At 33.6% G+C, this 24,183-nt stretch overlaps 4 protein-coding genes across 7 annotated transcripts in view; 1 reads left to right on the top strand and 3 right to left on the bottom strand.

Annotated features, from left to right (window-relative positions):
• Positions 1-1,724: 1,724 nt before the first annotated feature.
• Positions 1,725-5,659, bottom strand: LOC101506218 (pentatricopeptide repeat-containing protein At5g15300-like). 4 transcript variants are annotated; one of them, XM_004505676.4, is made up of 5 exons: positions 3,640-5,659; positions 3,168-3,298; positions 2,586-2,827; positions 1,948-2,105; positions 1,725-1,859 (listed from the first exon to the last, which is right to left on the bottom strand). In XM_004505676.4, exon 1 carries the CDS (start codon positions 5,461-5,463, stop codon positions 3,829-3,831), a length of 1,635 nt encoding a protein of 544 aa, XP_004505733.1. In that variant the 5' UTR covers positions 5,464-5,659; the 3' UTR covers positions 1,725-1,859; positions 1,948-2,105; positions 2,586-2,827; positions 3,168-3,298; positions 3,640-3,828. The 4 variants fall into 4 exon arrangements, with proteins under 4 accessions (XP_004505733.1, XP_027191214.1, XP_027191216.1 ...); XM_027335413.2 differs by having other exon boundaries at positions 2,624-2,827; XM_027335415.2 differs by having other exon boundaries at positions 3,660-5,659.
• A 520-nt stretch (positions 5,660-6,179) lies between these two features.
• Positions 6,180-10,536, top strand: LOC101505906 (anamorsin homolog). Its single transcript, XM_004505675.3, has 8 exons — positions 6,180-6,313; positions 6,650-6,797; positions 7,828-7,994; positions 8,072-8,167; positions 8,670-8,829; positions 8,910-9,043; positions 10,132-10,206; positions 10,311-10,536. The coding sequence occupies exons 1-8, from the start codon at positions 6,311-6,313 to the stop codon at positions 10,347-10,349; spliced, it is 822 nt and encodes a 273-aa protein (XP_004505732.1). The 5' UTR covers positions 6,180-6,310; the 3' UTR covers positions 10,350-10,536.
• Positions 10,537-13,428: 2,892 nt separating this feature from the next.
• On the bottom strand, positions 13,429-16,192 carry LOC101505578 (large ribosomal RNA subunit accumulation protein YCED homolog 2, chloroplastic). The gene is made up of 7 exons (XM_004505674.4): positions 15,963-16,192; positions 15,487-15,675; positions 14,905-14,994; positions 14,445-14,531; positions 13,911-13,991; positions 13,766-13,811; positions 13,429-13,660 (listed from the first exon to the last, which is right to left on the bottom strand). The coding sequence occupies exons 1-7, from the start codon at positions 16,143-16,145 to the stop codon at positions 13,584-13,586; spliced, it is 753 nt and encodes a 250-aa protein (XP_004505731.1). The 5' UTR covers positions 16,146-16,192; the 3' UTR covers positions 13,429-13,583.
• A 5,421-nt stretch (positions 16,193-21,613) lies between these two features.
• LOC101505250 (protein S-acyltransferase 11) overlaps positions 21,614-24,183 on the bottom strand; it is a 5,206-nt gene continuing 2,636 nt past the window's right edge. Inside the window, exons 4-5 of the mRNA XM_073369723.1 lie at positions 24,062-24,183; positions 21,614-22,682 (exon numbers count right to left, since the gene is read on the bottom strand). The exon at positions 24,062-24,183 is cut by the window's right edge and continues 35 nt beyond it. Coding sequence (XP_073225824.1) covers positions 22,191-22,682; positions 24,062-24,183 — 614 coding nt within the window. The 3' untranslated portion in view covers positions 21,614-22,190. The remainder of the gene's footprint in view (positions 22,683-24,061) is intronic.

Below are 24,183 nucleotides of genomic sequence, written 5' to 3'. Positions count from 1 at the left end.
ATAAAACCAGAAGCCAAATTTAAAACAACAAAAGTCCCTTTCAACTAAGTGGAGTTGGTTAAATCAATTTAGAAAACTGCTTGTTTAGGAATTACAAACTCAGCCCAGTTTTCCACATGAAAATTAAAAGAAACTGCAATAGTAGAAATTACCAATTCTTCCATCCACAAGCCTCTGCATGTAACATCACTGGACTATATGTATAACAATAAAGGAAAGGATTTATGGTGCAACACTAGTTCTTTCATTTGATGAAATTTGATTTAACTAAAGATCTGCCAAGTTATTACACTGTTTTTCCTCCTATCTGTGAAAGCAGTTTTTTTTATAAAAAAAACTGCTTTCACAAATAGGATTAAGAACATTCTACATATCTACATTTTTTACTAGTGCTAGTTCTGGCCATGATTGAAGGACCTTCAAAAAGGGTTGGTCATCAAAAGTATATCTTTCCTCCTTTTATAAAGTCATTTTCACTCATAAGGTTTATTAGTCTTCTGTAGCTCTTCAGTTTAAAAATTGTTGTTTTAATCATACAAAGGATTACGTTAACAGTTAACACTACAGGATTTGGCAAGCAACTTAATCACCGGCTTGGGACAGTATGCTGCATTTGCTGCTGCTGTTTTTGCAAACAACAACAGCGCCCAAGTGCTAGACATCAGCTTGAATTCACACACGTAGTCAAGTACAACTGAGTGATCCACTCCAGTCACAGTCAACCTCAACCAAAATCAGGTGAATAATGTCCCAGCCAACCCAAAAAAACTGACAACAATGAAATCCTACACAACAAAGAACCGATCCAAAATTTCTCAGAAGCCAGTTTACCCAAAAGCTGTTCAATCAATCAATGATCAAATTGGAAAGAGGGCGTGTTTGAGAAGGAAAATTTTGAACAAAATTCCACTGCTCCAACAGTAGTGATAGCCAAATCAACTGAAGATTGAACATGGTTTCATGATCCTAATGGGAAGCATGTCAGGAGGAAAAGATTGAACAACATTCATGATCCTAAGATTGAACATGGTTTCATGATCCTCCAACTAAAGTGACAGACAGAAAAAAGGATGGATATATCTAACAATATATCACCTAGAAGTACGTCCTTGAATTTTGAAATAGGAACAACAAATGAAAGATCTGCAAGCAAAGAACATTCAAATGTACATATTTGCAAATTGCAAATAAAATAGTTTGGTGTAGAGTTTGATAGGTAATTATGACATTGAGGGGAAGGAGTTGAGCTAGAGCTTATATGTAACTTGGGTGCGATGTAAAGTCAGATTGCATATGAATTACATCATAATAAACAATCATGCAATTAACGATTTGGTTGAATAATTTTAGTCAATGCTTTTATTGAGGAAATGGTTGCTTTAGAAAACTCAGAACCAATAAAACAGAATACAATCAAGGCAACTAGAAAAACAGAACAGAATAAAGTCATGGCTTCCAAATTAAAACATATTTAAGAAGATCTTGACAATAGAACCAAATAGTCTTGATCCTGAAACTGGGATATCGGGCTAGTGTGTGATCGTGTTACCGTTATTTGAACATTTTTTTTGGACGATTACATGATAAATACTTTTGAGGATTTAATACAAAAATATTAACGCAAAAAACACTTTTTAAGTGTTTAGGCTATAGGGACTTGATTAAATTTGGATGATACTATAGGGACCAACAGAATGATTTAATCAAGAAAGAAAAAAGACATACACTGCCACAAGCTGATTGAGGATTATTAATCTGTTCTGCTGTCAATCCTAACTTCAACACTTTTTCCTCTTCTTCTGCCCTCCCACACGTGCAATTTTTGCAGGCCTTTCTTGTAGTTCCAAATTCACAATCACCTAATGCATAACATGTTAGCTAATAGCCAAATATCTAAATATCATACAGAATACAATTGAGGAACAAAGCTAGAAAAGTACTCTTTACCAGACGCCAGTTGGGGTTCTTCAAATCCTTTTCAGTGAAAAGACTGTTTTCATCAATTAGATCTGAATCAACATCAGTTGCACTTTAGGTGAACTCTTCACCACCATCTTTAGTGTAAAAGATGAACCTACTTTCCATGAAGGCTTTTTAGCTTTGATCTATATGCAATAGAAAACATTTTTATAATTAGAATTTGTAAGATTGTCAAAGCCAAGTTAATTAGGAAAAAAGTAACAACTCTAGATGACTGATGACTCATGGCCCATATTCCGCTTGACATACAATAGGAGAAATAATTTTTTCAGAGAAAGAGAAACAATAAATAGTAGTATCATGAATGTCACAATAGCTTATATCTAATTCTCTGCTAGGAAATGCCAACAGCATAGAATTGTGAACAAGTTGAAACATCAATGAAATTTGAAGCTTTGTTGTTAGATATGCTCAGCATGTTCAGGCATGTAACGAGATAGAATACTGAGAACAATAGAGATCTCAAAACAATGGTGCAGTGTGATTATCAATTTGTAATCATTTTAAAAAAAGCCGTGTTTTTAGTTGAATTGCTTACACAGGCACTCAGGTCCAAGTAAATTTAAAGAATACAAATTTCTAAGATTTACAAAAAGTTGACATACTCATTAAATTGAACAAGCGAAATGGAGAAAGCTCGAACTTTATCTTTGGAAGTGAAACAAAAGCCTACGAAGCAGCTCGCACCCAAGGTTCTGTTGGTATTAGTCGCAACTTCACCCAAAGTTCACCATTAATGTCAAAATCCCGAACACCAACAGGTACAGCAATTGGAATAATGCCAAATTTCAGAGAAAGCATCAACAGCATGCGAGCACCTCCAGTGTACCTAAGGCCTATCTGATACCTAGACAAAATCAAGGGAAATAAATTGCTCATATTAGATAAGGCCTATCTGTACTAGTTTGCCAAATTAGATAAATCTCTCAAGAATCACTCATGTAAAATAAATATAACAATGAGTTTTTTAACAATTGAGTTTTTTAAACAACTTATTATATAAGTTGAAATTAACTTCTATATCTCAGTTTTTTTTCGAAAGTTGTCTACTTTAATTTATATATATAAACAACTATAGGCTTATAAATAAGTTTCTCGATTTCTGTTATTGAAGAACGATAACCTTAGTTTAGTTGAAAAGTTAATATAAGTTAGAAGCTAATCCAAACTGAACCATTATCACTTACTTCCCCAAGATCTTTATACTATGTTCCTGAAAGAGCATTTCCATGTCAGCTGGATCAAGACCGGGACTAGTTGCACTTGCGCATCTTTGAGGATCCTTCTCTAATTTAGGCTTAGATTCCGTCCATGATGCCTAAGGATGTAAGTAGAAAATGATGAATTTTTAATTAGTGGAGAAAAAGGTCATATAATTTATCATTGTAAATACCCAACTTCCTAGTAACATGCAAAAACCAGCCAGAAATCTTGGTAAAATAGATCATCTGCATTCTTCTATTTTTTGTTTTATTTTTCAAATAAACTCTGCTCGTATCCAACTGGATGTAGTATTGTCCTTCAATTGAAGATGGAGCTGACTTAAACACATTTATTTTTAGTACTTCCAGATCTTGAAAATAAAAGTACTCTTACTTAAATTTAAATTTATGTATGAAATATGCAGACAATAAAAGCAACAGCCCTGCAGTACATCACCTTAAAAAAGAATGTTATACCAGAGGGTCTTTGATAGCCTCCACAAGCAAAAGATTCTCAGCTTCATCCACAGTCTTCATGCCAATCAATTCTTTATCATAATTACAGAATATTCACTTAATATAAGGGTGCATGGTTGGCTGAAAAAGTTTCTTTACCATAACTCAGCAAAAGAGGCCAATGGCTTATTCAGGAAAGCTTGATGGACTCATTCATATCGATTTGGCTGTAGCCAGCTTCCTTAGGAACATTCAGGTAATCCATTTCATTCCTTAATCTCTCAACCTCATCCCATCTTCCAGCTTCAGCATAAATGTTGGATAACAATACATAATCTCCAATTGTTAGTTGCTCAAATTTGGCAAGTTGTTGGAAGGAAATCTTAGCCAACTCCATGTTAGCTTGTGTCCTACAAGCACCCAACAATGTCCTCCACAACACTTCACTATTTTGGAAAGGGGCGGTCTTAATCATCCGATAAGCCTCTTCCAACAAACCATGTCTGCTTAAAAGATCAACCATGCAACCATAATGCTTAATATCAGGCGAAATTTGGTACCGCTTTACCATATGGTCAAAATACCATCTTGCTTTATCAACCAAACCCTTATGACTACAAGCAACCAAAACCCCAATAAACGTCACTTGATTCGGCCTAATACTACTACCAAGACTCTCTTCCATCTCTGAAAACAATTTGAAAGCCTCCTCACAATAACCATGGACAGCCAAACCAATAATCATAGCATTCCAACAACTCAAAGTTTTCATCCTCATCCTGTTAAATATCTCCCAAGCCAAGCTCAAATTCCCACATTTACAATACATATTCAGAAGGGCATTACCTAAATAACCTTCAATCTTATGCTCACACACTTTGAGAGACTCGTGTATCTTGTTACCTATATCCAATGCACCAGTTTCAGCACAGGCACCAAGAACTGATATAAGTGTTACTTCTGTCGGTTTGACTCCAACATTTTGCATCTGAGAAAAGAGTTCCAATGCTCCTGCATAATCTTTAACAGAAACACAACCAGCAATCATAGAATTCCACGATACAGCATTCCTCTCAGGCATACAACTGAACACCCTCCTTGCAGCCTCAACATTACTTAACCTAATGTATCTTGAAATCAGAGTGTTCCACGAAACAACATTCTTACATGGCATCGATTCAAGAAGGTAATCTGCCGATTCATAATCGTCGATGCGATCATACGCCGATATCATAATATTCCAAGAAACCAAACTTGTATCTTTAATTTGATCAAACAGGTGGTGTGCAACTGAAACCAACCCAAATTGAGAATACATATAAAGCAAAGAGCTTTGAACACAATGGTCATTTTCAAACCCTATTTTGATAACTTCGCAATGAATTTCAGCTCCTTTATTAGAAACAACACGAAGCTCATCATCACCACAACTACAACTACCACTTTCTTGTATAAACTTGTAAGCTCTAGAACAAGCTTTGAGCACAAAATTGTAAGTAAAACTATCAGAAACAACATTGGTATTTTTCATGTGGTTATAAATATACAATGCTTGAAAAGGGAATGAACTTTTGGAAAAAGCGCGAAGCATAGTGTTGCAAATAAAAGGGTTGTTCATAACAATGGAAGATTGTTGGAAAAGTGAATAAGCATAGGAGAGGTTGCCCATTGTAGAAAGTGCTGAAAAGAAAATGAATTTAGTTGTGAAGGTAATGTGAGAGTGAAGACCTGATTTGGTGATTATGGCTTGGAGTTGTTTCAGTTGTGACATGGAAGAGAGTTTGTTGAGCATGCACGTTGCTCGCCAAAACGCGCTTTCTGTCATTCTTCAGCTTTTTTTCACAAAGTTGAAGCGATTTCGTCTAATCGCCGTGAATTATCGTGCGACGCTCCTCCTCTAGCAGCGCTGCATGAGGCGCCACTGGAACCCCATTTGCGTGGCCTCAGCTGTCGTCACCGTACACGTCATTTTGAAGAATTAAAAGTTGACAACATATACTAAAAGAGACGATACTATTAGTTCCCGCTAACTCATCTAAGTCGGTTTATATACTATATATTAAAAATTAATTAAATAAATAGTATTTATATATTTTATTATGTAAATTGGAGTTAGGGTTTAAAATTTAATTTAATATTTTTTAATTTAGTATTGTAATGTTAAAATTATTTGACTTTTTAAAGAAAAACAGGTAAAATCTCAGCTGACATATATAAGTATTTAAAATATTTTTAGATTTTAAAATATTATTCTAAAGTTTTATTAATTATAAAAAATTATAAAACAAATTCTTAAAATATATTTAAGTATCAAAATAAATGTTTAAACAAAAATTCTATCGATTGAACTTGTCAAAATATAAAAAGACTTGAGTAAAAAATGTACATCGATTTCTATAGGTTTATGGTTTAAGGAAATTAATCAAGTGAGCTTTATGTGTGTGTTATTAAATTTCTTTTACAAGTGCTTTATGTTTGTGTTGTTTCATTTTTATTTTTATTTATCTTTATACAAATGAATAAATGAAACGGTTCGTTTCAAAATTGGTCTCTACACCAATACAGCACCGCCTCTTTATTGCATAAATTATAAATTGCACAATTCTGAAACAAGTTCACAGTTTCTTCTCCTTCCTCTCGATTCTCGAAGCTTCTATACATTTCTACACGCAATGGTCAGTTCCCCTCTATCTCTTTCTCCAAAAAATTCTCTTTCTTTTCGTTAATATCTTCAAATCTCTTTAAGATTTTCCCCGATTATTCTAATTTGTAAATTGTTGGATGAATTTTCATTGATTTCTCATTCTGAATTCTCAATACGGTTTACGGCTTCACGCGATATTATACAAATTATTGTTATTGTTGTTGATGTTGAAATGATATCATTATTCTCTTACTACAAGTCATGTCATATTTTTCCGGCTTTCATTTTTTGTTGTTACTATGTAATGTAATTCACATTCCAAAAGTACTTCTCTGAATGGATTTTAAAATCATCATTATTATTATAGGATGCTGCAAAGAAGCATGGTGCTGTGTTGGCATGCACAGATGAAGTTGTTCTTCCTGTCAGTCGAGTGTTTGATGCTATTAGAGAACTTGGGAATGAAGGGGTTGAGCAATTGGATCCTCTTATTATTACATCTGCATCATCACTGAGTATTTCTACCTATCCTTTGATTACTTTTTATATGTATATTATTAAAATGTTTTGTGATTTCATGGTTTTGCTTGTCAAATCTGTTTTAACTTCTAAGGGGTGATTTACTTATTAAATATAACCATTTTACATTTTTCCATTGCTTACATCTTGCTCAACTTTAAATTTACCATATTAGGTTGGGTTTACTGCAAATAATGCTTGACTATGACTCTCTTTTAGGGTTTTGCTGTTACAAACTGTTTCTGTCACATAGTGTCCAAATTATGCATTCAGTGAATTAGTACATGTTAAGCCCCTATGCCTCTGTCAATGCTTTGAAACTTAGAGCTCAACTTCCTTTTTCCTGGATTCATGTCAGATGAAATTGTAGTTTTAGTCCCTTTATTTTCATCAATTCACAGAATTAGTCACCCTATTTTATAAATTGACAGTTTTTTGTCCCTACATCAGATTTTTGCAATAAAAATGACGATATAAAATATTTTAAATGACGTGGTATACAATTTCATGATATAGAACCATTTAGATTCATTAATTATTCAGATGTCATTATTTAAATTGCAAAAATAAAATAAAAATCCAAAATTGAAAGTTAAATTTTTACATGGTTTTATTGCGATTTCATTGATGTTAATCATTCCACATCATTGTATTATATGTCACGTTATTTAAAGTATATAACATCGCTATTTTTTAGTCAAAAAATTAGAACGAAGGATAAAAAATAGTCAGATTTTAAAATGTTTACAAATGAGCATACTCAATGGCTTGCTGTGCTAATTTTTAATACTTGAAATTTGTGGGGTAGGTCTTTAAGAAAACTGAAACTGTGGAATTAGCCAGTTCTTTATGTATTATTTCCAAATTCCAATTCCTTTCAACATGTGTCAAACCCTAGGGTGTTGGAAAAGTTAAATGGAAGCTACTATTTCTCTACAAATATACACGATTTTCCACTTTGTGTATGTGGGATTTTATTGTAGCCATAGATACCAATTTTTACCATCTATTTATTGCAAACTTCAGGCAAGTTTCCAGTGGAATCTGCCTCTGTGGATTTGGTCGTTTTAATCTGGCAGTCTCTTGACTTTCCTTTGGATCAACTGATTCAAGAAGTCCTTAGAGTGTTAAAATCAGGTGGGACAACTCTTATTCGCAAGTCCTCTCAATCTGCTGTGGGTTCAGATGATAAGGTAATAAAAGCTAAATGGTGCCCGAGTGAATTTCTGTCGTTGTACATGATCTGACATTTTCCCCATTGTACTTACAGGTGATACCTGGTCTTGAAAACAAGTTATTATTGGCAGGGTTTTCAGAAATACAGGCTTTACAATCACCTGTCCCATCAGGAGGCAAATCTTCTGCGGTAAGTTTCATTGTCTGGTATCTATCTCCCTGACATCTCTACTCATCATTGTTTTTTCTTAAATTAAATTTTTTTTTTCTTATGTTTAAACTTTAAACTGTTGTTCAATAGAATACGCTAGAAACATTTAGTCAAACAGTTATTGTTTTCTCATGTCTTGTTTGCTGTACAACAGAATAAAATACTACATTAGAAATAGAAACTTTTCCAATGAGTTGAATAATAGGCTGACATGTGTCTTGAAACTCAGTCTACTGGCATTTAACGACCATTGCTGTAGTTAACGGTGTTTCATTTTGTGGAGAATCATTAATTTCAGCTAGGTTTTATTTATGATACTACTATTTATTGTTTCTCTTTCTCTGACAAATTTATTTCTCCTATTGCATGTCAAGTGGAGTATGGGCCATGAGTCATCTAGAGTTATTACTTTTTGCCTAATTAACTTTGCTTTGACAATCTTACAAATTCTAATTATAAAAATGTTCTCTATTGCATATAGATCAAAGCTAAAAAGCCTTCATGGAAAGTAGGTTCATCTTTTGCACTAAAGAAGGTGGCGAAGAGTTCACCTAAAGTACAAATTGATGTTGATTCAGATCTAATTGATGAAAATAGTCTTTTGAGTGAAGAAGATTTGAAGAAACCCCAACTGCCGTCTGGTAAAGAGTACTTTTCTAGCTTTGTTCCTCAATTGTATTCTGTATGATATTTGGCTATTAGCTAACATGTTATGCATTAGGTGATTGTGAAATTGGAACTACAAGAAAGGCCTGCAAAAATTGCTCGTGTGGGAGGGCAGAAGAAGAGGAAAAAGTGTTGAAGTTAGGATTGACAGCAGAACAGATTGATAATCCTCAATCAGCTTGTGGCAGTGTACGTCTTTTTTCATTCTTGATTAAATCATTCTGTTGGTCCCTATAGTATCCAAATTTTAATCAAGTCCCTATAGCCTAAAAACTTAAAAAGTGTTTTTAGCGTTAATATTTATATTAAATCCTCAAAAGTATTTATCATGTAATCTGTCCAAAAAAAATGTTCAAATAGAGGTCACCCCATCACACGCTAGCCTGATATCCCAGCTTCGGGATCAAGACTATTTGGTTCTATTGTCAAGATGTTCTAGTTGCCTTGATTGTATTCTGTTTTTCTGGTTCTGAGTTTTCTAAAGCAAGCATTTCCACAATAAAAACTTTGACTAAAATTGTTGAACCAAATCCGTTAATTGCATGATTGTTTATTATTGCAATGATATAATTCATATGCATTCTGATTCTACATCGCACCCAAGTTACATATAAGGTCTAGCTCAACTGCTGCCCCCTCAATGTCATAATTACCTATCAAACTCTACACCAAACTATTTTATTTGCAATTTGCAAATATGTACATTTCAATGTTCTCTGCTTGCGGATCTTTCATTTGTTGTTCCTATTTCAAAATTCAAGGACGTACCAATCCCTTCCTTTTTTGTTTTACATACAGTTCAGTGACGTTACATTCAGACAGGTTTATGAATGGAAGAATTGGTATTTTCTACTATTGCAATTTCTTTAAATTTTCTTCTGGAAAACTGCGCTGAGTTCATAATTTCTAAATACGCAGTTTTCTAAATCCATTTAACCAACTCCACTTAGTTGAAAGGGACTCTTGTTGTTTTAAATTTTGCTTCTGGTTTTATAAAACCAATTGAATTGAATCTTGCACTTCAAAAAATAATGCCGTGCTGAATTTTATTTTAATAGCCATGCAACATTGATAGAACACTGTCTTTTAAGATTGGTTGAATTATAGTCCAGTCAGCTTGGACAATGAATTTCTGGGATTCCCTTGTAGAGTCTGAGATTTGCTCTGTGTATGTACTGTTTATTGTGTCAATCAATATCTTCACTAATGCTAACGAAGATTGTTATTATTTTTTTCTATAATGGGCAATGCTCTCAAAGCTTGTTTTTTATCTACAGTGTGGTTTAGGGGATGCTTTTAGATGCAGTACCTGCCCTTACAAGGGACTGCCTGCCTTCAAAATGGGCGAGAAGGTACTATTTTTCTCTCCCTCCCTGGAGTTGTATGATGTTGTGTCTTTGGTTTGTTGTGCAGAATTTGTTCTACGAGTCAATTGAATTTTTATTTTTTTTTGCAGGTTACACTGTCCAGTAATTTCCTTGCTGCAGACATATGATAGATAATGTTGTAATGTTTGTCATTGGAATGGTATAATAGAATTTCTATATAGTATGGGATTGTATCGGTTATGTTACCATTTCTTTGAGATATGTCATTTGATACAGTTTAAAGCATGACTCTGAGAGATGTGTGATTTGATACAGTTTAAAGCATGACTCTGAGAGATCCCAGTTTCCTGGTTATTATGGTTGTCAAAGTAACTCTTCCTTATAATTGCTTGATTTAAAAAATACCCTTTATATCTTTATCGTTATCATAAGCTTGCACACTACAGTGTTTTTGTTATATCCGACCTATAAAATTATAAACTCAACCAAGCTATATAAGTCATAATAATTGAATATTAAGCTAAAGAAATGTAGTGCTCATTCTCTGATCCATCCTTTGGAGTTATTCTGTGTAGAGAAAAACTATTCTCTCAAGCTGCAAATGATAGGTTTCGTTTCTGCATTACACTTGGGAAAGAAATGCAATTAGCTTATGATAAATTATAAGAAATCTCAAAACTTGACTGCTGTCAATGTCAGATATATAAGTTTTGCATTTGAAATTTTTTATACTATCTGATTAAAGATCAAATCCTCGTTATTTCCGAGGATATTGATTAAATAAATTAGTAGTCACTTTGGATGTACGGTATATGAAAATTCATCGCCTTTAGGAATGAAAATTCATCGCCTTAGTTCCTAGCATCTCAACAGTAGAGAGTGAAGTAGTTTGATACTGAAAAAGTTTAATTCAATTAAGGGAAGATATCTATGTTTGATAACTTTAAAAAAGTTTTAAATAAAAATGAGTAGGTTGTTAAGATATTTTTGTTGTTTCTTATTTATTAGTTGAATAAATCAAATCATTGTCTGATTTATTAAAATTATGAGAACAATAAATTTTGTAATTTTAGAAATCGTTTTAAAATAGTGATAATATGATATGAAAAATTTATACTGATTCGGTACTACAAATTTACTATTTAAGATTTTTAATAATTATGTTGTAAAATGTTTTGGAAATGAAGAGGATTCCCACTCAAAAAAGAAAATTACATAGCAACAGTTCATGGGAAAACAATCCCAATAGAATCACCAAAAAGTAAAGAACTAATTTGAGTTAGAGTTCATAAATAATCAAATCAGATCCACAGTGCATCCCATCTTTGCTATTACATCAGCAGAACTATTAGTTTCTCGATATGTTAGATACGCAGACATCATCATATTCACGATTCATCAGTTGGCGAACATGTTGAATTATACTAAGACCAATAACAATGACACTATCATCTTTAGTCAGATTCTCCATAACCACTTGTGAGTCGAGTCAACAATTAACTCCACTCGAGTACAATCACATGTCTTGTCAACTTTATGCTTTTCAACACCCCCCACAAACTCTTTTATATAGGTACTACATCTATCCAAATATTTACACAAGCCACAAATTCATTCTCTATTATCTCCTCTAATCAAACTTCGACAACTTGCTTGCTTTCTTCGTTGACACGCACTATTTAAATTAATCTTAACCATTCTCCAAGTGGCAACTTCCATCCAACTAAAATTTGTTGGTGAATTCCTCTCAATCCAATCAAATTTATACCTACAGGCTAACACATGTTGATATTTGGACATGTGTGTTGTTGTGGCCACTCAATACCATAAAGAGTGTCCCTTAGTTCAGGCTGTAACTAACAGAGATTCGGATTGACTTAAGTCTCCTAGTCTACAATAAAGAATTTCTACCTAATGCTTGATCCACTATTCGGACCCACGCGATCATAACCGTAAGACTGCATGCAAGGATGTTTCAACAATATCTCCATAAGACAATCTCTTAGTGCATGTAAGGATGTTTCAACAATATCTCCAGAATGTCTACAGTAAGCTCCATCAATGTGCATTATGTGTTTTCAATAGTTTTTTAACAACCCATCATGTTTTATAATCCACACAAAGTGTGTTATTCTTTTAGGAACTGTCAACCTCCAAACTCTTATCCATTTTGCATAGCAGATCTATCAAAATCACACAACAACTTGTAAGTTGAAGAAATTGTGTAATGTGCACTAATATGTAGGTTATTAGCGCCATATTTTAACAAGATATTGTTAGACGAGTTAGAATTCACATATTTAACAAATGAATCATCTTCTAAATCAAGATATTTATGGTCGGATTCACAAGAGATGAAATTCACCATAGCACCATTGTCGACATTGATGGTGTGTTGTTTCGTTGTGAGAGGACCCTTTGAAGGATTTTCAGGAGCCATCAATTTGATTCATTGAACACCATCAACTTTGAACTTATCCAGCATTATAGGAAAAACAATCAATAAACCCTTTTTTTTAAGTTTTTTTTTCAAAAAATTGATCTTTAATGACTAGTTTTGTAACCCTGTTTAAAAAAAACTAACTTTATAACAAGTTTGGTTAACCAAACCAGTTTTAAGCCTACATTATATGCAGCTGAAGATGCCGGTGAAACATTGGAACTGTTTTATCAATGTCGATGTGGTGATTACTTCTCTGTGGACTCATTGGAATTGGAGAAAATGGGGGTATTCCTTGTTGAGAGACGGAAGCAGCATATCTATACTCAATGTTGATACTTTACCAGGTTCAGTGATTCTTCCTTGTGGATCTTGTTCGTTAAAAGCTCGTCTGATACTCAATATGGATGAAAGTTGAAGTTGTTAATATTTTAAGCATGAATGTGGTTACTAACATGTTTTTTTATGAAATAGCAAGTTAACTACAGTTGCTCATCTTTGGAAAATTTCCTGGGGCTGAACCCTGTAAGTGCCATTTTCAATGTAGAATTTTGAAATGAATGCAGTGATATTAGTTTCAGATAGCCAACTCATTAAAATTAAATCACAGTAGTAGCGGAACATTTCTTATTTTCATTAAGAAAATTTGAGCCTGACAATCAATATCAACTTTAACCATGTTAGGTTTACGCAATAAAACTTCAAAATTTCATGGCTTAAACTACAAGGATCTCGTTTGTATTTGTGACTCCAAAAAGCATTGTTTGATAAATTAATATTGTCTACTGTCTGCAGAAGTATACATGTGCAAATTTAAGGGAAAATAGATTATCCAAGTATTGATTGGTAATGGTATACATTTCAAAAAGGAGAATATTGTTCATCAGTGCATTATTATACACAATCTATTATGCAACCTGACGATTATTATTCTGTACACGCAACTTCTTAATACCATGAATCATAAAGTTTCTTTCTTTAGTTCCAATAGTCTCGACCACCTCTTATCAAAAGAAGCCTGACTTTGTCCAGTTGTATCTGAAAAACAAAACAATAGTTGATAAGTTTTCTTGAATTTTTCATTTAAAGTTGGTTTGTTCTTGTTGTTTATTACAATGACTTAGTAGTATAAAAAATTCTTACATAGTATAGTATCCTCAGATTTCTCGCACAACTCTGAGCACGTATCCTACAAAAATAAAAATAATATTAAATTATGGTGACACCTAAAATCAAAATTTTGCAACACAACTTGCAAAATAATGATTTGCAATTCTGCCAAACTTACTTTTACTGAGGAGTTCAGACGGATGGCATCTTTCACAATAGAATCAAGATCAATTTCGTATCCTGGTCTAACATATATCACCTGTATGATATAAGGAGTTGTTTTAGATTATTGAGTATGATATGCTTTTCATTCATCACATGACTAAAAACTTGGTATAGTATTGTATTGCTTCTTAAAATTTGGTGATATAAAGCTATATCCATTGAAAAACACTGTAGTACATAGATTATTAATTTATTATAACAATGCATCATTTCCAGTAACTCGTGTTACTATTAATTTGATTGTAAAATCTTATTGGTAACAGTACTAAAAAATTACTTGGGCAAATTCAAAATTGATAGGAGTATTTGAATATAGCAAAGCTTACCACAAATATATATAATTAATAGCCTTTTCAGATATTGTTTTGAAACACTCATAATTTTTGGCATTCTACAGAATAAAGCACTAGCAACTTTTTTATTTAAATAATATTTTTTTTCAAATTATTCTATCCAAAGAATGGAACTAATTGATCTAGAGACTTACATAAGGGTCACCTCCAATTTCAGGTAGCGGCATCTTACGTTTTTCTCTATTTGCCCTGAGAACCCATACGTTAAATTTTGCATCAATCTGAAACATTAGTAACGACACAAAGTCATCACATAGAATAAATTTAATATGTAGCAAGTCAAAACATAACAGAATTTGACATTGTAGATATATCTTCATGGAGCATACATAAATTGGAAAATGTATTATTTTGTTTAATATAAAAAGTGTTACAAATCTAAAAAACAGAATCAGACACAGAGTAGATACTAGAAATCAAATTCATGATGTCAAAGAAACTAAGATGCTATGCTATTGCTAAAATCATAATAGTATTGATCCTATCATGGTATTTGAATAGGAATAAAAAAATGCGTATAGTGTATTGTCAAGGTATGTGACACATCTCAAACCAAAAAATTAATCATTATCAATTCATAATGAAAGGAAATACCTGTCGGCAATATGGGGAAGAACAGTTGCTGCATTTTGTCATGAAGGATGTTGTGATTCTTGCATCTACAGATAAGCCAAAGCTGGCATGCTGGCATTACCATTTACAAGTGTTGGCAAGTGACTAAACAAATAAATTTAAGATTTAGGAGTATTAATTCTAGTCAATGAAGACACACGATAAAAACATAGTATCATGTCATTAACATAAATATTAAAAATGAAATAGAAAGTGCATAAAAAAAAGACCCCAAAAAATGCATAAAAAAATCTTATTTTGGTATGTAATTACATTATAATCACAATTTTTTTCTAAGAAAATGGCATTTAGAGGAGGCACCCCAATAGGGCTGGCACCAATGGCATGTTGGAACTTAATCAAGTATTTGTATGTCATTAACCATGTATTTGCCCATTAAGCAGTATTTTAGTGGCTTCAAATGGATTTGAACCCTCACTCATAAGAAAGTGAAAATCCAAGTTTCAATCCTTAACCAATTGTGCAACCATCTTTGGTTACAGTCACAATTTAAATCCAGAATATCGACTCACAAGTCAAGATAAAATATTTGGATGAAACCACCTTTTGGATGTAGAGCTTGATAAATACTTGTGCATTCTTGCGTGGATCATCTTCAACTTCAATTAAATCCTGTAACTGTAGGTCGCGCAACGATACAAGATAGTCACATGTCCAATCCCCGTGATATTTTCCATCAGCCGGTGATATCGTGATCAGACGGCGGGCAGCCCTACTCATGTTCTTTGCAATCTTAGTTTGATCACATAGAGGAAATAGCATTAAAAAATTATTGCATGTTGCTGAGCATAAGAAATCTTTGTATTACAAGATTTACTGTCAATATATGTTATGCACATGAACCTTATTAGCATTTATAAAAAAAACTTCATTTTGATTGAAAATTTTAGATGATATTTAATACATTATTCAAGAGAGAACAAAACAAAATAGCTTGCTTTTACTAGATGAAAAAATTACAAATCTATGCCAATATCACAGAATTAAAGGAATGAGAATGAGACTGTATAGAGAGTTACCAATGGAGAGTGCAAGTTGGCCTTTCTTTTGGTTGAAGCAGTGATAGTTACACTAACACTAGCATTATTGTAAGTGTGAAACTGAGAGAGAAACCTGAAGGCTTTGACCTTGAAAGCAGAGTGGCATGGATTGAATATTGGGATGAAGCTTCTTTGGGATGCCAAATTTCCAGATTTTGCCATATCTCAGTCACAGTGTGCTGAAGAAATAGAATAAATTGAGAAATGGGATTTTTTATTTAAAGGTTTTATAACCTTATCTTCACGTGTGACTCTCATTCATGAGAGTTTGGACCATACATTTCTTTTGACAACCTTTTTTTCATTCAGACTCAAAACAATTACATTTATTTTTAAATTTATTGTTTTATCATTCTGACTGCGTTTGCTTTTAAGTGATTTCGAAATCAAATCCATGGTTAAAAGCTTAATAAAACAATTAAATTACATATTTGAAATATGTAAATGCATAAAAACAAAACAAAATCCAACTCAAAAATTTAAAAAAGTTTAATTACTATGTACTATCAGTATCAGTATCAGTATCAGTGTAAAAAAATTTAACGTCAATAGATCACAATCATTCATAAGGGATAACTTCATAAATAGTTATAATAAAAGTCAAACGTAAAAAAAATTTGTATTACTATTGTATATGAATTAAATCCAAAATCAAAACATGCATATTCAATCAAATTTAGATTTCTAAATACATACGACTTAAAAAAATCCAAATAATTCAATTTTTGTTATGTAATATTCAAATCACAACAAATAATATTAACAAATTAAAATCAATTCTTAAAAAAATTGAACAAACTCAAATTAATCCATAACAAGGATGGTTACTACCAAATCTATTACGTTATAATACACTACCCTTCTATTGATCTCCATGTATTGAGAAAATATGTATATATATTTTCAATCTATAAATATATGTATTTATATATTTTTTATGTCAATAGAATTGACAGTTTCGTAATCATTAATTGTACAGATTTAATGATATTTATAATTATGTAATTATTATTACAATTAATTAGTTAGCCGTTATAGTAAGACCCAAATCATTATGTAACAACATTATTTAAAGTAGAATTCTCCAATGGAAATGACACACTTTTACAAATCAGAAATTCTGAGTTGACATGGTATCAAACTAGGTTGCGATTTAAATCAGATTTCTCTGTTTTTTGCAATCAAATCTCGAGTTCCTCGATTTTTTTTTTCTTCTTGAAATCATAGTTCCTTGTCGACATCAATCATAGTTTTCCTTGTTTTTTCTGCTCTATTTTTTCTTGAAATCTTAGTTCTTCGCAGCCGACGATCATAATTTCGCTGTTGTTTCTACATTCTCGGTTTTCACGTCTCCTAAGTTCTTTTCATTTGTTTCCCTCGGCATCATGTTCACCGACAAGCATGATACCCTTTTTGTGCGTCTTAATGGAAAAAACTACTCTACATGGACATTTCAGCTCCAGATTTTTGTCAAAGGAAAAGAGTTTTGGGGTCATGTCAATGGAAGCAATTCTACCCCTGAGAAGACGCAAAAGGATGCCTATGCCAAGTGAGAAGTCAAAGATGCACAAGTCATGGCATGGATCATAGGTTTTGTTGATCCTAATATCGTTCTCAATCTCCGACCTTTCGCTACGACAGCAAAGATGTGGGACTACTTGAAGAAAATATACAGCCAAGACAACGTTGCTCGGCGGTTCCAGCTTGAACATGAAATCGCAATTTTTCAACAAGAAAGTATTTCCATTGCTGAGTTTTATTCTCATTTTATGAATCTGTGGGTTGAATACACTGACATTGTCTATAAAGATTTGTCAAGTGAATGGCAAATCACTATGCAAAAAGTTCACGAGATTACCAAACGCGATCAATTTTTGATGAAATTGAGATCTGATTTTGAGAGACTGAGGTCCAATCTCATGAACCGAGCTACTGCCCCATCCTTGGATACTTGTCTCAATAAGCTGCTTCGTGAGGAACAACGTCTTCTCACTCAAACAACCATGGAACAGCAAAAAGTTGTTTCGCTCTCTGTGGCATATGTGGTACAAGGCTGACCTCGTGGGCGAGACACGAGTATTGTTCAATGTTTCTGTTGTAAAGGACATGGACATTTTGCTTCCAACTGTCCCAAAAAGTTTTGTAATTACTGCAAAAAGGATGGTCATATCATTAAAGAATGTCTGACCAGACCACCAAAGAAAACTGCAACAGCCTTCACTGCATTTGTTGGTCCTTCTGTAGCTCCTATTTCGGTGAACCAGAATCCGCATTCCACCGTTCCAACCTTAAACCCTGAAATGGTTCAACAAATGGTCATTTCCGCATTTTCTGCTTTGGGTCTTTCAGGTAACGTTACTTCCCCTTATTCTCCTTGGTATTTTGACTCAGGGGCATCTAATCATATGACCAACAATGTTGCTGCCCTTATCAATGTTACAAGTTACTCTGGTAATCTCCAAATACAAACTGTTGATGGAAACAGTTTGCCTATTACAGAAATTGGTGATATTTCTTCATCTCTCACCAATGTTTATGTTTCCCCTGGTCTTACTAGTAATCTTATTTCAGTTGGTCAATTAGTTGACAATGATTGTAGAGTTGAATTCTCAAAATCTGGTTGTCTTGTGCAGGATCAACAATCAGGGAAGATGATCGCGACGGGCCTAAAGTTGGACGTCTATTTCCTCTTTATTCACTGAAGTCCCCATGTTCTTTTATGTCTTTTATTTCTTGTAATTCTGCAATTGTTGATTTTCAAACATGGCATAAGCGTCTTGGTCACCCAAACTCAAATGTCCTTTATGATTTGATGAAATCTGCAGTTCTTGGCAATAAAAATTCCCCATCTCTTAGGGCTATTCAATTTGATTGTATTTCTTGTAAACTTGGTAAAAGTAAAATTCTACCATTTCCAATTCATCAAACATGTAAATCAACCTTTTGACATGATCCATAGTGATTTATGGGGAATAGCATCTGTTATATCTAATGCTCGTTATAAGTACTTTATCACTTTTATTGATGACTATAGTCGTTTTACATGGGTTTATTTTTTGCGCTCTAAGGCTGAAGCATTTTCTGCATTTAAATTTTTTTATGCCTACGTTCAGACTCAATTTTCATCTACCATTAAAATTTTGCGTTCTGACAATGGGGAAGAATACACATCTTCTTTATATCAGGAGTTCTTGCAGACAAATGGAATTATATCACAAAGGTCATGCCCTTTTACACCCTAACAAAACGGGGTAGCAGAAAGAAAAAATCGCCATCTCTTTGATGTTGTTCGTACTCTCCTGTTGGACTCCTTTGTACCCTCTCAATTCTGGTGTGAAGCTCTCTCCACCGCCGTCCATCTTATTAATCGGTTGTCTTCTCAAACCTTAAACAATGATTCCCCATTTTTAAGGCTATATGGACAACAACCATCTTATAACAATCTTCGTACCTTTGGTTGTGTCTGTTATGTTCATTTTCATCCCCAAGAACGCACCAAGCTTACAGCTCAATCTGTTAAATGTGTTTTCCTTGGTTACTCAAGCCACCAAAAAGGTTTTATATGATATGATCCTAATCTCAATAGGATACGAGTTTCTAGAAATGTTATTTTTCAAGAGAATGCATTTTTTTTTTCTGCTAACCAAGATACTTATTCTCCTACATCCGCATCTATTTTGCCTCTATTTTCTAACAATTCTGCAGGAGAATCAGCACCTAAGCCCCTTTTGTTGTACCAAAGACGTCCGAAACCTCCACGGCCTCCTCCCGATCATTCTCTGGTTGTTGATCCGATACTTCAACAAGAACCAGTAGCATTATGTCGCAGTACACGCACTCGTAATCCTCCAAAAAAGTACGATTCATCTTCACCTTTATCTTTGACAACAACTTTAACTTTTGTTTCTATCCCTTCTTCATATAAACAGGATATGGAGCATAAATGTTGGCAAGATGCTATAGAGGCAGAACTTCTAGCACTAGAAGAGAATCAAACATGGGATGTTGTTCCTTGTCCCTCATCTGTTAAACCTTTTGGCAGCAAATTTATATTCACTATAAAGTTTCGTTCAGATGGATCCATAGATCGCTACAAGGCTTGGTTAGTGGTTCTTGGAAATAAGCAAGAATTTTGCCTCGATTATGATGAGACGTTTGCATCTGTGGCCAAAATGACTACAGTGCACACTATTCTAGCCATTGCTGCATCTAAATCTTGGCAAATACACTAGCTAGATGTTAAGAACGCATTTCTTCATGGTGACCTCAAGAAGGAAGTTTACATCAAACTTCCTACTGGTATGACCTCCACTTTATCTAATAATGTTTGCAAACTAAAACGTTCTTTGTATGGGTTAAAACAGGCACCAAGAGTGTGGTTTGAGAAGTTTAGAACAACACTTCTTGGCTTTTCCTTCATCCAAAGCAACTGTGATCCATCTCTATTTACACAACGAACATTAAAAGGGATTGTGATACTCCTTTTTTATGTGGATGACATTGTCATTAACGGTTCAGATCAAGAGGCAATCCATAAAATTCAACAATTGTTGCATTCCACTTTCCACATGAAAGATCTTGGGCAACTCATTTACTTCTTGGGCTTAGAAGTACACTTCCAACCAAAAGGCATCTTTGTTACTCAACACAAATATATTCAAGATTTAATTCATCTAGTCGGTCTTACCAACGCCGCTGTTGTTGAAACTCCCATGGAAGTTAATATCAAGTTAAGACGGGATGAAGGTGAACTCATGACAGATCTCACGTTATATCGGAAATTGGTTGGCAGACTTATCTATCTTACCATTACAAGACCCGATATCTCTTTTGTTGTCTATACAGTTAGTAGATTCATGCAAAATCCTAGACATTTGCATCTTTCAGCTGTACAACGAATCATCAAATACTTATTGGATACTCCTAGTCGCGGTCTCTTCTTCCCTAATAGTTCAACAATACAACTTCAAGCATACAGTGATGCTGATTGGGCTGGCTGCCCAGACACAAGAAAATCTACCACCGGTTGGTGTATATTTTTAGGTGATGCCCCTATCTCTTGGAAGTGCAAGAAACAAGATTTTGTATCTAAATCCTCTACTGAAGCATAATATCGTTCCATGTCTGCAGCATGTTCAGAAATTATTTGGTCGCGCGGTTTTCTTTCGGAACTTGGTTTTTCACAAACAAAACCAACTCCATTGCATGCTGATAATATAAGTGTCATATAAATTGCAGCAAATCCAGTATATCGTGAAAGAACAAAGCACATAGAAGTCGATTGTCATTCAATTAGGGAAGCCTATGACCGCAAAATTATTACTCTTCCTCATGTCTCAACATCAATTTGAGGGGGATGTCAATAGAATTGGCAGTTTCATAATCATTAATTGTACAGATTTGATGATATTTGTAATTATGTAATTATTATTACAATTAATTAGTTAGTGGTTATAGTAAGACCCAAATCATTATGTAACAACATTATCTAAAGGAGAATTCTCCAATGGAAATGACACAGTTTTACAAATCAGAAATTATGAGTTTGACATTTTAGACTAAAAACCAAAATAAACAGAGAAAAATTGTAGTTTGGCTCGACAGTGATTATTTGTTAGAGGATTTCATAACCATAATGATAAACACTCTAAAGTAAATCACAAGTGTATGTACTAAAAATATGTATTTATAGTACATGTATTTCATACACAAAGGAAGAATGAAATCAGACTACATTGTCAAGTTAATTCTTAAAAGATATGCCAAGTCTCAAGATTATTACGAAAACTAAGCTTTAGATTTTTAAATGTGCATTCTTCAATCAATTGGATTAAATACACATTCATTCTCATATTAGAGGCAATCATGATGGAGACTGATAGAACAAGGGTATAACCTCTTTCCAATGGATTTTTTTTCACAAAGGGTCAAATTAGAGACCTCCCACTTATGGATCTAGCCTGCTTCCATTAGGTCAATCTCATTAATTTTCTTCATCAAATTAAAACCCCACTTATTGACCTATAAAATACATGTTCAGTACTAAATTTGACTTGATATATACTCACCAACATGCGGAGCATTAACAAAACACTCTAATTTAATAATTAACATTACTATGATATATCTTTTAGATATACTCAAGAAATTCCTTTGATACAAAACTGTGAAATTGAAAAGAAAGATAAGGAACTCTTTGATCAAAGATCATGCGCGTTTCCCTTTATGTGTCTTCTGATTAACGAAGAACGTGGACAAAAATCGTTTTACGGAATACGGAAAACCGAAAAATCTAACTAGATTTTGGAAATCCTTCTTTCTGTCTCCATTATATGCTTGTGAACTTAGGTGACTCAAGTAAGTTTCACCCTCATAAATATAACGTAGCTGCAGCCATAGAAGAGCACTCAATCCCAACATCATTGAAACACTTGCGATAAATAGATAAATAAGAACAAACCCTCTAGTGGATAGAAGCAACAATGATCTCAGGAAGGCAAAAATAGTTTCTTTAATAATTCTCCAAGCTAGATTTTCACTAGTGGTCCCGTGTAAGCTTCCAATGGAGTATGTCAATGGTGGCCACATATGCAAGCTGGCATATGCAGACACTATAGAAACATAGATGGTACTGAACAATCCTGAAATAAGGAAGGCAATGAAGCTGTGGTGATTAGCTGAGCCGACACAGTTCCCGATCTGCCAAGGGATTGCCAAACAATTAGTACGCTAGGATTAAGATAAAGGAAGTTTGAAGCTCTATTGTACACTTTATTGACTTGACTACCTATAGCGCTTAATTTAACACAGTTGATAAGCAATGATTAAAACTTTGAAAAATAGATACTCCAAAAAAAGGTGCCATTTTCATGCCATACTCATGTTAAGACAACACAATTCTATAAGCCTCTCCAACCGGTGTTGTCAAATTTCCGCCATAATGGCATGCTGGATTTTGTGTGAGCCACCACATACCGCAACACTTATTACATCCTCCATAGGCTAGAAAGTCATGTTTATATGGCGGAATTTTTACTATCCTCTGTTGATAACATTGTCTCCAACATGAACTGGCAACACAATGTGTCTAGTATATCAGTAATAAAATTTCATAAGAATGTGTTCGGTTGGAGGTAGATGGAGAGGAGGGGAGGGAGCCAAAATCCCCCTAGAGCTTATTTTGCAATCCCTCCATTTTGGGGAGATTTGGAGGGGAGGAGCTCCATATAACTAAAACACCATTAAAAAACCCTCTCCTCCCCTCCCCTTGAACCAAACACAAAACCATTAAAAAAATATCTCCTCCCCTCCCCTCTGTTGAACCAAACGGTTAGGAGATGTGAAATTAAAAGAAAATCTTAAATACATCTTGCATTAGCTCTTTTTTTCCCATAAACATTTCAAAACATTACTTAGAATTGTGTTAAGCCTATTATTAATATTGTTATTATATTATTATTACATATTAAGAAATGAAATAAGTAGGAAAAAAGAGAGAATTTATTTCACCAAATTACCCAGTTTAATTACTGGTGGATTTTTCACCAAATTATCAATGCAAAAAATAATAATATTTTGGAGGTTGTGTATATAATAATTATTGAAGGATAGTATAGGAAAAAATAATTAAAGTTGTATTGAAAATTGTGAATTACATTCATTTTGAGACAATTTTTTTATTAAAGTGCTCATTGTGAGACGGAGGGGAGTATGTTGCAGATATATTATATTATTAGGCAGTTATGTCTATAGGAAGTTATTATATACATTGTTTTCTGAAGGTATATTTTATTAATGGTGAATGAGGAAAACTAATAAAAACTGGAATTAGGAGAAAACAAAGAGATCATAGAAGAGGGTTTCATATCTAACTTTTTTCAAGCAAACAAACTCCGAATTCGATACAGAAGAGTACAACTAAACAACCAGACGAACATAAAGTTACCTAGTCTAGTCATACATACATTGTATACTTAAAGAAATCATGTATAATTTACACAAGCACACACAATTAGAGTGGTGATCACACCATAAAAAATGAAATTTCTATGTTCAATTAAAAGAGGATGGAAGCTTACGAATGGGCAGTGGTGATCCATGTCTAGTACACATTTTCCACACGAGCGACAGTGATGGGTTCTAGGTGGCTTGGGTTTTGAGCAGTAGTGACAGAAGGTATAGTTTTCAAGGTCACCTTTCC

Source organism: Cicer arietinum, chromosome 6 (genome assembly GCF_000331145.2).
Source record: "Cicer arietinum cultivar CDC Frontier isolate Library 1 chromosome 6, Cicar.CDCFrontier_v2.0, whole genome shotgun sequence".
In the NCBI taxonomy this organism is placed as follows: domain Eukaryota; kingdom Viridiplantae; phylum Streptophyta; class Magnoliopsida; order Fabales; family Fabaceae; genus Cicer; species Cicer arietinum.
Note: the sequence above shows the minus strand (reverse complement) of the source record. Positions and strands in the feature narration are given on the sequence as shown.

Excerpts from the sequence above, each read along its gene's own strand:
- LOC101505906 (XM_004505675.3), top strand. Across the intron at positions 7,995-8,071 it reads CTGTGGGTTCAGATGATAAG|GTGATACCTGGTCTTGAAAA; the intron begins GTAATAAAAGCT and ends TTGTACTTACAG. Across the intron at positions 9,044-10,131 it reads CTCAATCAGCTTGTGGCAGT|TGTGGTTTAGGGGATGCTTT; the intron begins GTACGTCTTTTT and ends TTTTATCTACAG.
- LOC101506218 (XM_004505676.4), bottom strand. The coding sequence starts at position 5,463 with ATGACAGAAAGCGCGTTTTGGCGAGCAACGTGCATGCTCAACAAACTC.
- LOC101505578 (XM_004505674.4), bottom strand. The coding sequence starts at position 16,145 with ATGGCAAAATCTGGAAATTTGGCATCCCAAAGAAGCTTCATCCCAATA. Across the intron at positions 14,995-15,486 it reads TCAAGCTCTACATCCAAAAG|CATGCCAGCTTTGGCTTATC; the intron begins GTGGTTTCATCC and ends TGGTAATGCCAG. Across the intron at positions 14,532-14,904 it reads CTTCCCCATATTGCCGACAG|ATTGATGCAAAATTTAACGT; the intron begins GTATTTCCTTTC and ends CTAATGTTTCAG.